The sequence below is a fragment of the Panthera pardus genome, unplaced genomic scaffold (genome assembly GCF_024362965.1).
Source record: "Panthera pardus isolate Hobbes unplaced genomic scaffold, ASM2436296v1 HiC_scaffold_25, whole genome shotgun sequence".
NCBI lineage: Eukaryota > Metazoa > Chordata > Mammalia > Carnivora > Felidae > Panthera > Panthera pardus.
Window position 1 is genome coordinate 78,960,747 of NW_026526821.1, and position 14,895 is coordinate 78,975,641.

At 35.9% G+C, this 14,895-nt stretch overlaps 1 protein-coding gene across 4 annotated transcripts in view; it reads right to left on the minus strand.

Annotated features, from left to right (window-relative positions):
• Positions 1 to 346: 346 nt before the first annotated feature.
• XPO1 (exportin 1) overlaps positions 347 to 14,895 on the minus strand; it is a 45,268-nt gene continuing 30,719 nt past the window's right edge. For all 4 annotated transcript variants that reach the window (XM_019431142.2, XM_019431212.2, XM_019431296.2 and 1 more), the window contains 18 exons: positions 14,357 to 14,405; positions 14,156 to 14,275; positions 12,890 to 13,018; positions 12,070 to 12,228; positions 10,536 to 10,733; positions 9,674 to 9,812; positions 9,304 to 9,485; positions 9,069 to 9,225; positions 8,805 to 8,968; positions 8,090 to 8,224; positions 7,562 to 7,745; positions 7,156 to 7,262; positions 5,365 to 5,559; positions 4,495 to 4,663; positions 3,686 to 3,820; positions 3,444 to 3,603; positions 2,578 to 2,674; positions 347 to 1,465 (listed from right to left, as the gene is read on the minus strand). In XM_019431142.2, the coding sequence (XP_019286687.1) occupies positions 1,319 to 1,465; positions 2,578 to 2,674; positions 3,444 to 3,603; positions 3,686 to 3,820; positions 4,495 to 4,663; positions 5,365 to 5,559; positions 7,156 to 7,262; positions 7,562 to 7,745; positions 8,090 to 8,224; positions 8,805 to 8,968; positions 9,069 to 9,225; positions 9,304 to 9,485; positions 9,674 to 9,812; positions 10,536 to 10,733; positions 12,070 to 12,228; positions 12,890 to 13,018; positions 14,156 to 14,275; positions 14,357 to 14,405 (2,626 nt within the window). In that variant the 3' untranslated portion in view covers positions 347 to 1,318. The remainder of the gene's footprint in view (positions 1,466 to 2,577; positions 2,675 to 3,443; positions 3,604 to 3,685; positions 3,821 to 4,494; positions 4,664 to 5,364; positions 5,560 to 7,155; positions 7,263 to 7,561; positions 7,746 to 8,089; positions 8,225 to 8,804; positions 8,969 to 9,068; positions 9,226 to 9,303; positions 9,486 to 9,673; positions 9,813 to 10,535; positions 10,734 to 12,069; positions 12,229 to 12,889; positions 13,019 to 14,155; positions 14,276 to 14,356; positions 14,406 to 14,895) is intronic.

Genomic DNA, 14,895 nt, shown 5'->3' on the forward strand with positions numbered 1-14,895 from the left:
CAGGTTCACCCAAGCCACTTTTCTGTTTCTATTCCCCTAGTTGTTGCCCTTTCATGTTTTACAGGACATCTACATACACATTGTCCTCTTTCTTCCCTTTCTTAAAGGGATATGGCAACTTTCGAAGTGTTAGATTTTACAAGAATACAATTAAGGCTATCCGCAAGCTTCTTACACTTGGGTTCTCATTCTCTTTGTTACCCCTTAACTCCAGAAACCCTAGAGATAATATTTGTAAACCAACAAGTGTCAAACTTCACTTAATAATGTTACCTAAAATGTAAAACACGTAATAAAACCACTTTCATTAATACAGGAATAATCTTGAGCCAATAAAGGGAGAGAATAAATGTAAACCAAGTTTATTTTGCTTTTTAAGTAGTGTTCTTAAAGCACTACAGCTTGGTAAACAATGTAAATTAGTATAAGTCATCTCAAAAGCCAGAGTTTTGTTTTGTTTGTTTTTTAATGAGTTGTTAAAAAGATGCAGCCTATTCTAACAGGATAAATATTTTTAACCATTTCACTTCGAGTTAATGAAGGCTCACAAATGAGCAACACTCCTCATTGAGGAAAACAAAAAGCTGTTGTCGACAAGCGACAGCACACACACACAAAAACAAAAAGAACTGTGTAAAAATAACTAACTGTGTTCCCATATTTTTTGAAGTCGCTTTACAATGGGATGATATGCACATGATCTTGCTGCAAACTTGCCATACAGACTTGTAATACATGTAGTCTAGACAAACGATTCAGTCCAAGAGGTGCTAACTTCAGACAATGCAGCACTATAATCCTTTTAACAACGCAATTTGTTTTACTCATTATCTTTTCTTCTAGGCTGAAATACAGGCTAGAAAGAAAATGCTCCCTAATTAAAAATTGGTACTGTTTACAGGAAAATTGTGTAATTTTGCATTAGAATTTACAAGTATATGTTCAAATTGAATTTACCTCCTCCCCCCATCCCAGCCACAACATGGGCATGAAGTAAAATTTTTAAAAATGCCTTAATTTTTAACTTCATGCAAACTAAATAAAGATGACCAAAACAAAAGCTTAAACAATGGAAGGATATTTCACAGAAAATTTCTTATACAAAAAACACATAAGAAAAAGGGCCACTAGGTGACATTTTAATTTACAAATTGGCATCATTTTGGTCGACAAATATCCAGATGCTGTTGTTTTCTTCTGCTAACAAGTGTTGCAGAGAGGGAAAAAAACAAAAACCAAAAACCAAAAACAAAACAAAAAAAAACCCCCAAAAAACAAAAACAAAAAACCCCCAAAAAACCCAGCATCACTTCGGATTTTAATCACACATTTCTTCTGGAATTTCATGTGGATTAAGGATGCCAGGGACAGACATTTGAAGTTTATGTTTCTCTTCCTGAGCCTGTCGAAGGGCTGTTTCTCTTTCTTCCAAAAACAGATCAGATGTATCTTCACCTGCAAACTCCTGTGAAAACAAGATAGTTGAGCTGTCAAAAAAACCCAAAACTTCAATTTTGGAAAAAAGACCTGCTTTGGAAAAAAAAAAAGCATAGACAAGGACCTTCTTTTGCTTACACAAGAATAGAATTTATCCTTCCATTGGTTGGATTTCCTTTTTTTTTTTTTTTTCATTTATTTTGGGGGTGGGGGGAGAGAATGCGTGTGCATGGTACACGTAAGAGCAGGAGAAGGGTACAGAGAGAGGGAGAGAATCCCAAGCAGGCTCTGCACTGTCAACATAGACCCTGACACGGGGCTTGATCCCACAAACTGTGAGATCATGATCTGAGCTGAAATCAACGAATTAGAGGCTTAACCGACTGAACCACCCACGTGCCCCCACTGGCTGGGTTTAATTTATGGTATATTTATACAATTCTGTGTAGCTAAATTAAAACCAAGGGTGGCAGTTCTGGGGATTAAAAAAAGGTTATATAAGAAGAGGCATGTCTGATATCATATATAAAATACGCTTCATAAACAAAGATTTAAAAACCTATTTCATGGGGCACCTGGGTGGCTCAGTCTTGGTTAAGCATCTGACTCTTATTTTGGCTCAAGTCATGATCTCACAGTTTGCGGCGAGTTTAAGCCCCGTGTCAGGTTCTGTGCAGACAGTGTAAAGCTTGCCTGGTATTCTCCCTCCCCCCCTCCCTCTTTCTCTCAAAATAAATGAATAATTAAAAAAAAATTACCTAATTTGTCAGAATTCCCTAAAATGGACTCCTAACTAACCAAATGGGTACAAATCCCCAAAGGGACTGCCAATATATTTCTTCCCCCATTTTCCACAATTTAAAAATCATCTGTAGGATATATTCACAATATTGCAACAGACCTTTATATCATCTAAAATGAATTATGTTAGTAACACATTTCCAAAAACATTTTAAACCCATCCTCTTGTCAACTATGTTTTATAGTTATTCACTGTGAATCAGTCTCAAACTAGGTAAACCTGCATATTATTCAAAAAGTCCATTCATTTTGCTTCACAAAAAAGTGGTTAATTCCACAAAGCAACAACTAATCATATTCAGTCTTAATACTTCTGCCAAGTGCAAAGAAAATACGTACCTTTATTTGTACTAGGAAATCCCTAAGATGTTCCTTGAAAGCAGGAATATCCTGATTTAAGCTGAAAAGCCCTGTCACAAAGAGCTTTACTTGAGCACTGCAAATCAAAACACAACAATTAAATAATCACTATTTTTAAAATGAAAAATGTATGTGTATTAAAAAGCATATTTAGGGGCGCCTGGGTGGCTCAGTCGGTTAAGCGTCCAACTTCAGCTCAGGTCACGATCTCGCGGTCCGTGAATTCGAGCCCCGCGTCGGGCTCTGGGCTGATGGCTCGGAGCCTGGAGCCTGTTTCAGATTCTGTGTCTCCCTCTCTCTCTGCCCCTCCCCCGTTCAACCTCTGTCTCAAAAATAAATAAACGTTAAAAAAAAAATTTTTTTTTAAAGCATATTTAGGGGCGCCTGGGTGGCTCAGTCGGTTAAGCGGCCGACTTCGGCTCGGGTCATGATCTCGCGGTCCCTGAGTTGGAGCCCCGCGTCGGGCTCTGTGCTGACAGCTCAGAGCCTGGAGCCTGTTTCAGATTCTGTGTCTCCCTCTCTTTGACCCTCCCCCGTTCATGCTCTGTCTCTCTCTGTCTCAAAAATAAATAAACATTAAAAAAAAAAAAAAAAAAAAAGCATATTTATTGGGGCGCCTGGGTGGCTCAGTTGGTTGAGCGTCCGACTTGGGCTCAGGTCATGATCTCACAATCCGTGAGTTCTAGCCCCGTGTCAGGTTCTGTGCCGACAGCTCAGAGCCTGGGGCCTGCTTTGGATTCTGTGTCTCCCTCTCTCTCTGCCCCTCCTCTCCTCATGCTGTCTCAAAAATAAATAAAAACATTTAAAAAAATTAAAAAAAAAAAAAAAAAAAAAAGCATATTTACTCTTGTAGATGAGGGAATGCAGATTTAAGGAGATTTGCCACATATTCCTGAATGAACATTTGGTTGTTAACCGGATTTCCAGGATTTAACGGCGTACTTATTTTTCCTTCTTCAACCAAATTAAACATATATGCAAGTATTGATGCATGCATTGTCAAACCTGTTGATAAAAAGAACATTATGAACTCCATCATGTAATAGCAATGGAAACCCTTAACATTTTCATGGCTTTATGTGCTTACCAGCAGTATGTGAGGTGTCTGTCACAACAGAAAAGATATGCTGAAGAATATCACAAAAATACGTTTGATAGAAACTCTGAGCTGCAGCTTCTTCTTGTGCAACATTTTGTAAGAGTGTAAAAAGTATCTGTAAGCCTGAAATGTATAGAACACCAAAAAAGTCAATTCTCTCCCTATCAACTCTAAAAACAGCATTACCAAGTACACATCTATTACAGAAACCAATTACTGTTTAAAAACAAAATAGGGGTACCCAGGTGGCTTAGTCAGTTGAACATTCGACTCTTGATTTTCAGCTCAAGTCATAATCCAAGAATTGTGGGATGGAGCACAGTGTTGGGCTCCACACTGAGCACGGAGCCTGCTCAGGATGATAGCTTTCTTTCCCTCTCCTCAATTTGCACCCTCTCTCTAAAATAAAAATAAGTAGGATAAACCACGACATCTCTAGCAGGAGATGCAAATTTCCTGCTAAAGATGTCGTGGTTTATCCTTATTTTGACCCTTACTGGCACAGAGGCAAAGCACATGAGGGAAAAGGAAACAAACAGTGGATGAGAGGTTCCTTTACTTTGAATTTTATGCCCATTTCCCCATAATTCAATCCTGCCTATGGACTCACTATGGAAGAGATAATTAAACTGCTTTTAGGACTTTCTTAAACCTATATATACAACTGATGCACTCAAACAAATCCCTGATAACAAGCGCTAGCTACCTAGCTACAAATACAGCCCTACCTGTAAGAGTCTATAGATTATATATTGGTAGGGCAAATGAATAAAAGGACCTAATTTCTATGTATTTACCTGTATCTGCAACATTCCTCATAGTGTGTTTGAAAGCCCAAATAATGGAGTCCAAAACAAGTTTAAATTGTGCAGGTGGTATAGCCAGGAATGCTGGGAAACAATGAGAATTGACAGCCTGAAGTAGTAAGAAGAAGTTTGTTCTGTGTTCAGGATACTCCTCAAAGTCCTAGAAATAAATGGTGAGAACAAAGTTTCAATGCCTTAATTATGTTAAATAAGACAGAAGAAGTAAACACTAATTTATTACAAAAGTTTGGAGTTGTTGGGGCCCCCTGGTGGTTTAGTCAGTTAAATGTCCAACTCCCGATTTAGGTTCAGTTCAAGATCTCAGGTGTCAGGCTCCACCCTGACAGTGCAGGGCCGGCTTGGGATTCTCTTTGTCCCTCTACCTGTCTGCCCCTCCCATGCTAGCTAGCATGTGCATGCTCTCTCTCTCAAAGTAAACAAAACAAAAAAACCCACATAAAGAACATCACATTTTCTAGTAACTCCGAGTATTACTACCACTTTATGATAGGGACTTTGAGACTGCTAATAGAGATTTGAAATTTTACCTACTGTGTAAATTCAGACTTACATCTACATTTTTCCTTCTTGCTTAATATATTTTCCCATTTCTTATAAGCATAAATGCTAGCTGCTATTTGAATGTTACATACAGCCTATCAAATTTACCCCTATTTGGCTGTTAAGATCTCTTTTAACAGAAAAAAATTTTAAAAAGTATTTCTCTTGTCTGCAAGTTCAAATATTTAACTCCAGATTTTAAAACTTAAACTATTCTCATAAGTATCATTTATGCTTTCAAGAATTGCAAGGATACATACTGCAAAATTTCTCATTACAACTGTAAGGTAAACCACATACCTTATTTATCATATTCAATGTGCATTCAAAAACAGCATCAAATATTTGAGGTATTTCAGCTGTTATATGTCCTCCTAACTTATTGACAATAATAGCCATAGTACTAAGCACTTCTGGTTCTCTAGCAGCTGGGACATTTCTCTGATAATCAATGAGAACTGCATCCAATAGAGGAGGAACAAAATTTTCGGCTACCTGTTAAAAAAAAAAAAAGTTGTATTCTATGTGTATTTGCTAACTAATATAGTTAGATGGGTGTTGTACTGACATTTAAGTTAAGTATCTGCTTAAGACTGGAAAACTGCACAATTTAATTTGGTTTTGGAGACTAAAACTTTTTTTAGCAAAAGAAACCAAGCAAGTGGCTTGGAAACCAACCCGTATCAAGCAAGTGGCTCCATGTTACTATGATAGGACCAGGATTCTAAGTGAGATAACTTAGCTAAATGGAAAGAAAATTCCTCCTAACCAATACTATCAGTTTCGTCAATGCATAGTATCTGTAAAAACCATGCAGGCTCATATATAATAAAAAATAGACACCCATTCAATGATTTTTTTTTAACTTAATGAATACTAACTGGTAAGTATCTTAATGAACAAAAATAATAACCATCCCTTACACTTGTAAAAGGAATTGGAACTGTACCACAAAGACCATGGGTTTCCATGAGTCTCAATAAACAGGATCTTAAGGTGTAACTTACATGCTTTTAATAGTTTCTTTACTAAGACATGGACATTAAATACAAGCAATGTTTCTTGTAACTGAAGATTACCAGTGTTAGTAGTGTCCTACCATACAAAACAGATCTAGTAAAAATTTAAGAATAAGCACATTATTTTTCCAATAAGCCACTTGTTCTTAGACCAGAACTGGTTTCTCATTTTACTCTCAACACTGTAATAATTCTTTTCCCAGAAACTGAATCTTCAGTGTGTTTTTCAGTATTTTATCGTGAGAACTGCACAGTTTTCTGAACAAATTTCCTGAAAATATGTTAAGGAACAACACTGAAATTTCAACATTATGAAAGTAAACAGCACATGTGTCAACCAGTGTTTCCACGTAGCAATGATGAATAGAAAAGGATTTTCTGCAATGTTCCAAGGAAAGAGAATGAAATGGTAGAATAAAGAAAGAATACACATTAAAAAAAAAAATGAACTTTTTCCCAAGTTGAGGCATATAGACCCTGGTTTAATTTCTGAGAACCAATTAAAACCAAAAGAAGTGGGGAACCTGGGTAGCAGAGTTGGTTAAGCATGCAACTCTTGATCTCGGCTCAGGTCATGGTCTTGTTCTTGAGCCCAAGTCCAGCTCTGCGTTCAGAGTGTGGAGCCTGCTTGGGATTCTCTCTCTGTCCCTTCCCTGCACACACACACACTCTCTCAAAATAAATAAATAAACAAAACAAAAAACCTAAAAGAAGAGATTTTTAATCCCTCTAACTAGGAAAGCGCTTACTCTCACTGCAGAGGCAAACTAATGACAGCTTTGTAAATTGCTCTGAAAAATCCCAAAAGAACACAAAAAATTTTACCCTATCCGTAGAAAAATGAAATGGCTTGAGCTACCTTGTTACATATCACCACTGTCCCCCACTAAGAGCAATTTCTTAGGAACATGGTATATATTAACTAATATTTTAAAGTATTTGAGGACTAAAAAAATAGGACACTAAAATAATCCCCCCCAATATGTGCATCGAAATTACCTTTAATTGGGCAATATGCATATATAGGAAAATACAACATCCACTTAAACAAAAAGTGTAACGTTTCACTTACCATCTGTGGATCATTGGACCGGCTCACCCAACCAGATATTAACTTTAAAGTTTCCCTTTTTACAGTTCGCATACTTCTAATCAACGGTTGCTTTGTAACCATCTCACCTAAAAAATACAATCCAGTGGAATCCAACTTGACAACTAAAATTCTACATCAGTAGTTTGTTTCAGACACTATTAGCTCCCATTTACCACACAAAAACTTAAAGACAGAGGCACAGAAATAAATGTACCGGGAAAACAAATTTAGACTAATTTTACAAGGGAAAGGGAATTCAACTGGTTAAAAATAATTGTCTGGGGTCATGTGGGACATTGGGAGAGTTAACTTAAATCCGTGAGAAATGAATGTTTAAAGAACTGACTTGTCATACACCACTCCACAAAAGTTCAGAATCACTTACCATTAGCTTGGATAGCTGCTGAAATATTTTCACTGAGGCACTTGTATACATTAAGCATATCTAAATAAATTCTCCCAAGCTGAATTACAAAGGGGTGTCCAACAGCTTTGCAGGCTCTAACATTTGTTTTCAATATGCTACCGAGCTGCTTGACTGTTTCAGGATCTTTAAGTATATCCACATTCTGTGAAGGACAAGTAACAAATTTCATTAATCACATGAAATTTACCTTTGTAATTACTAAAGGAAAAAACACTACCTACACCTTACTCCAAACCACCCGCACATTTATAATCTGAGAGTAAAACAAATACAAAAATCTTTATTGCCTATGTCTACAAGAATAGAAAGTGTCCCACTAAACCATCAAAACAGAGTAAGATTATAGTGTAATTCTTTTTAATGTGCAAAAATGCAGAAACCATTCATGGATAACGAATACACATCAAAGGTACTGAATTCATTACTTTTTGTAAATAACATGTCTTGCATTCCGTTAGAACTTTGAAAAAAAGTAGTAAAACTTACTTTGGTTGCCTGCTGGATTATGCTATCCCAAACCTGATTAGGAAGTAGCATATATTTTTCTATTAAATGTTCTTGCACTGTTTGGTCTGTTTGTGCACCAATCATGTACCCCACAGCTTCATAAAATGTATGGACCTATGTAAAAAGGCAGACATTTTACTTAAGAAAAAAAAAAGTTCATTTATTTGGGGGTCGGGGGGAGGCAGGGAGGAGACTGAGACAGAGAGCACATGCACGGGAGAAGGGGAGGGGCAGAGAGAGAGAAAACCTCAAGCAGGTTACACTCTGTCAGTCAGCACAGACACTGACATGGGGCTCGAAGCCATGAAACACAAAGATCATGACCTGAGCAGAAATCTAGAGTCAGATGCTTAACCAGATGAGCCACTCATGCGCCCCCAGATATTTTACTTTAATGCATCATAAAGAAAGCAATTCATGTTTGTAGTGGAACTCATTTTATGAGTATGAGAAATAACTTGCATCAGGTAGACAAACAGCCTAACAAACGTCTGGTTAAATTTTTGTCTCATTATGAACATTTAACCACTCCAACAGAGAGGTGGGTGGAGGGACAGGTGAAATAGGGAGGAGGATTAACACGTGTACTTATGATGGGTCCTGAGTGATGTATGGAACTCTCTATTCCCATTAATGCATTCTGATTAAAACAGTAGTCATTTTCTAAGAGAGATATACTCAGAGCTCTACATACCTGTTGAGGCTGAAGATCACAAATTATGGTGTTGATATTGTTCAAAATTTCATCAATAAATGGCATTACTTCTCCAACCTGAACCTGAACAAAATGCCTGCGGCATTTCTGAGCTATTTTAATGAAAGTATCACAAGCCATATCTTGGACTCCATCATGGGTCTCTAAACAAAACAAAAACATTTATCATAAGATTTTCAAGAAAAAATGTTTTTGTTCAAGAAGCATAGAATAACTAAGTAATATATATTAAAGAGGATTTACCATGCATGAATTCAAACAACTTGTTAACTACAGTCTTCAAAAATTTCCAGTGAGCTCTTAAAAATCTTGGATATTGACCTACTATGTACATGATATTTGAAGCGATAATAGCTTTATTATCTTTGCCTCTTTTCTGTTCACATAATCCTAATAGATCCTGTAAAACAAGAGAAATTTCAGTCATTTAGAATAAAATACAGTGACCTAAAGGTTCCAGTTGCTACCACTCGCATACCTTTATAACAGTAACAAGAAATCGTTTTTCATCCTCTTCATGCATTGCTCCACTAATGGAGCCTATTGCCCAACACAATGTATTCAAATTTTTCCATGACCACTCTGTACCATTCACTTGATTGTGAAGCTTCTCAGTCATTATTCTTTCTGTATCTACATAATCCAGGTGAGTGAGATAAACTATAAAGGAAGGGAAAAGGTTCCAAAACGTCAAATAGCAACTCTATGAATAGAAATATTAACTAAGAAATAACAGCACGTTAATAAAGATGGTTGTTGACAATTCAGAAAACTATACATTTCCTAGTATTTTCACCCCAAGAGAATTCTAAAGATGAAGATTAAATTGACAGCATTTATTAACTTACCTAATGTTTCTCTCATATTCTTATACAAATTAATGGAATCTGTATCCTTCATGAATTCTCTTACAACTTCTCCCTGATCATTTTCTACAACCAATACTTCCTCTGGTTTAGCCATACGACTAACCATTAATAAACGGACCTATTCAACAAATACACAAGAAAAACCTGTTACCTCTATGAAATCAGCCACATCCAGCATAGGAAAAAAAATTAAGAATATAGACATTTAGAAAATAGAATTCTACAGTAAGTTTTCTAATGTTATTTATCATGAATAAACATCTACTGTTAAGTTTCCTGTGTCTCATCTAGAGACTGATTCAGTAGATTGGTAAGTGATCTCTTAACTTGCATTTCTTTTTTTTAAACTTTTAATGTTTATTTATTTTTGAGAGAGAGACAGACAGAGTGCGAGCAGAGGAGGGGCCGAGAGACAGGGGGAGACAGCATCCGAAGCAGGCTCCAGGCTCCGAGCCGTTAGCACAGGATCTGATGCGGGGCTTGAACTCACAAAAGGTGAGATCACAACCTGAGCCTGAGCCAGAGCCAAAGCCAAAGTAGGCCGCTTAACCCACTGAGCCACCCAGGCACCTCTTAATCTGCATTTCTAACAAACTCACTGGTGGTGCTGATGCAGTATACTCGTAAGGCCACACTACTAAAAACCAAAGCTCTTAAACCAATCCCTTTCAATGGTCTAGTTTTGAACGGGCATGAAAAAGTTGGGATTCAATTTTTGCAACTCTTTTATTTGGATAGATTATAAAAGCCAAAATAAAATAAAACCCACCATTTGCATTTAGTCTTCAAAATCACAGCAAGGAACAGGAAGAGTGAGCAATCAACCACCCAATTGAGTTACCTTGGATAACACGGGCAAATACAGCTGTCTCCTGGGAGGAACATCAAAATGTTGGCTTCCAGATAGCAACGGAGAAGCAGATGTAGAGAATGGGCTCTCTCTATAGAGTTCAGCTGCTAAATGATTCCAGTACTCAAGACAAATCTTAAAGATTTCAGTTTCCTCCACTTCTGATACCAACAACATATAATGAAGGGCCTACAAAGAAGACCAAAACTATCAAAATAATCCTTAGACATTATTATCCTACCACAAATTGCCTTCCACTCGTTACATTAACAGGAAATAAAAATTCATGCTTCATTTTACACAACTGTTTCATCATTCATCTAACACACTACAGATATTCTGTAGGAACAAATTGTGCTTTCTTCTTCATCCCTTTTTTTACATGTTTATTTTTGAGAGAAACAGAGAACAAGTGGGAGAGGGGCCGAAAGAGAGAGGGAGACACAAAATTCTAAGCAGGCCCCAGGCTTTGAGCAGTCAGCACAGAGCCCAACACGGGGCTCAACCAACAAGCCAGATCATGACCTGAACTAAGCACGAAGTTGGATGCTTAACCCATTGAGCAAAGCAGGCGCCCTTCTTCTTCCTTTTATTAATGTTTCATTAATTTATTTGTTTTTGAGGGAGAGAGAGAAAATCCCAAGCAGGCTCTGTGCTCAATCTCATGAACCGTAATCAGGAGTTAGGACGTTTAACTGACTGAGCCAACCAAGGACCCCAAACTGTGTCTTCTGACAGGTCCTGGAATTCTTCAAAAACCTTATGTAGTTATTAGCCAATACATATGTTAATTAAGTCCCCTAAAAAGGTATGGGCATTTAGTACCAATAGTAAACTGTAAACAATCCAAATATCCATCTACTCAGGAGTGGACATGCAAAATATGATATAATCATACAATGGAACATTATTCAAAGAATAATGAAATGAAACACAAAGAAATGAAATATATAGGCTGCAAGATGAATGAACCCTAAAAACATGCTAAGTGAAAGAAGCTAACTACAAAAACCATGAGCCCATTTATATGAACGGTTCAGAATAGGTAAACCCACAGAGAGCAAATAAGTGGTTGCTAAGGAGCTGGGGGGAGAGCAGAATGAGGGATTATTTTAATAGGTATGTCACCCTTTGTGGGTGATGAAAGGGTTTTAGAAAAGGTGACAGTTGATAACACTGTGAATGTCACTGAACTGTACACTATAAAATATAGTTTTACGTTACATGCATCACACTTCAATTTTAAAGACTATCTTTAGACTCCATCTCAGAAATGTCTGAGTACCCTTTAGGAATTTAATTTTGATAATAAAATTACTGATCTGGCATTATTGAGAATATAAAAAAGCAAATTCAGCCTGTAACTCAGAACATATTTTTATGCACTGACGAGTAAGAGGTAAGAAGATACATCAAAGGTACAGACATTAATAAAAGGGTAGACATTTTAGAACAAAGGCATTTCTGAAAAAGCTTTCATTATGTAGAGAAGAATTTCAGAAGCCAGAGGCTTCATAAAGCCTACCTCCATGAGTGTTTCCCTGAGATTTAACCTTTTTTCTATAAGTTGACCATGTTCCTTAAGAAAGGTGCAGAGAAACAAACTGAGATTCTGAATAAAGTTCTGTTCATCATCTTTTCCATTTGAGTACGCAAGTCGAATATTGGTATTTAAAGGTAGCATCTACAAGTTTAAATATGGACCATTAGTCTGAGCCTGTATTTTAAAACCCACAAAAGACATTATTTCTAAGCCCTAAAATTTGATCTCCTTGTTACTAATATTAAACCATAGACTTAAATAGATTATTCTTCACTAGAAACCTTTGGTTCTTCATAGTTGTTTTTGTGTTCTGGCTTCTGATTTTTAAAAATGCTACAAGTGATAAGATTTCTTTTCAATTTTTCCGTTATCAGACTTTTCCTTCCTTAATGTTATTAGAAACAAAAATATTCAAGTAATTCATTCGTATTGTAAACACAAACTGTTATGTAGTATTATGAGTAACATTCCGAATAATTTCCTACATACCTAATCAAGATTGCTCTGGACCATCTCTTTAGTTTAGAGACATAAGTTTTCAGAAGAAAAGCTAATACTTAAACCTCAGGTTTCCAAGTTTTTAAATTCTGTTTAAATACATTACTATGATACTCCCAGAATCTTTATTTCAAGGAATTTTCAAAATGTTCACTAAAACCTCTACCTAATCTTATTTTATATAATAAATACACAATCACATTATAGCAGATCTGTTATGATTGATTAGTTGTGACAAAGCAGTTCAACCCAACTTTTTCCAAAGCACTAAAATTATTTAGTCTGTTGTTAAGTGTTGTATTACCTGTTTTAGCTGCATCATTGTCAGTGTAAATAATGTTACAAATTGTTCCTCATATTGGCTTACACTTACACCAGCAATCTCAGTGAGGCACTTCAGAGAGACATTTCGAAACATTGGAACATTCAGGAACTATTTTAATAAACGAAGCATAAAATTAAATGGCCATTAATACTTTATTAACAATTAAAAAAAATAAAGGTTTTAACAATTGAGAACATAAGAGGGAAAAAAACAGATAAATGGATAGATACATTTTGTTTGCACATATATTTTGAGGAAATTTCATTATACATCCAATAGACAGTAAAAGCTTCAGGAGCAAACTGTGCTTTATTTTGATAGGTCTTCAGACATCTAAAACACAAAGTTGCTTAGTGACTTCCCAAAATCTATTATATGCCTTAATTAAGGACATTATGTTTTATGCATAGTCTAAGAAAGTCCAAGGATTTACTTAGGATTTTAAGAGATGGGCAGCACACCTAGGATTAACAAACGTGTGACAAAATTGGCATACCATTTGTGGATGGCAATTTGGTAAGCACCAAAAACCTTAAAAAAGAAATAACAGACATGCCTATTGCCCTGATACATGTATAAAATTTATGCAAAATAAATATTTAGAAAAGCAGATAAGTGTCATTATTATTTCACAATGTTTCCTCTGCAGTACAACTGACAATAAGTTTTATATATAATTATCTACCAATACAATGTCTCAAGTATTATAAATTCACATATTAGAACAGAGTATTACCTCAATGAACTGAACTATAAAGCCTCAAATGTTAAGTTATAATAAGGCCTCAATTAGGCATACAAATTTATTCATCGTATCTGCCAAGAAAACATCTGGAAAAATAATGCAGCAATTGGTGGTACCCAGTCATCTCTGGATGAACAATTATTAAGACCTCATATAGGCTAGGCATTACACACTATTGGTTTAAAAAAAAAAAAAAAGGAAAAAACCCAGACTTTGTTTTATAGAAATGTCCCTTGATTTACCTTATTGTGACCTATACAATCAACGAAAATCAAATCAAATCTGTTAAACAGTGGTTCACATGGATTTCTAAGATTTCTGACACCATTTCAAAGAATTACCAGCTGCAACTAATGAAAAATTCTCCTGAGCAGTTTTCTCATCTTAGAAATAACACTAGTTATACCTATAAATGCAAAATGGTTTTTCTATAGCACAGAGCATTACAAATTATGAACATATGCCAACTAGACAGTGATAAAGAAATGTATTCACTATACCTTATAAATTAATGTGCTGATTAACTTGGTCTCAAAAATATATCCCAGTGGAATCCAATTAAGAAATCTGAGCAATGTTTCCAAAGTTGCATGTACAAGTGGAGCATTTTGGGAATTTTCCTATTAATGAAAACATACCTGGTAAATAATCCTCTTCCTATAATTAACTGCTACTTAAAAAATGAAATCAAAAGCACTTACCATCACAAACTGACACAGCTGGAAAATTTGCGAGAATTCATTGCACATGCTAAAAGAAAAAAGTAAACTGTTTAGGAGACACAAATACTGTAATTATTTACATAGTAAGAAAATTACTAAAAATGTCACCAATCTGGTCGCTAAAAATTTGAGTCACTTCTATTTAAACACAAATATCAATAACTTCATCAAAAGCTACAAAAGTTACTAAAACTACATGTAGTATCACTCTTTCAAAGCTTACCCATAAAGAATACTATAAAGAGCACATAATTTGATTTTGTGGAGATTTTTGTCTTCCTCTAATGTGAGTAATTTCAATCCATCTGGTCTTTTTAGTGATTTTTTTATTTTTAAAAAATTGTTTATTTTGAGGAGTGGGGGAGGGAATGCGAGGGGGGCAGTGAGAGAGACAGAGAGGGAGAGAGAATCCCAAGCAGGTTCTGTACTGTCAGCAACAAGAGGCTGACACAGGGCTCAGTCCCATGAACCATGAAACCATGATCTGAGCTGAAAACAAAGAATTGGGTGCTTAACCA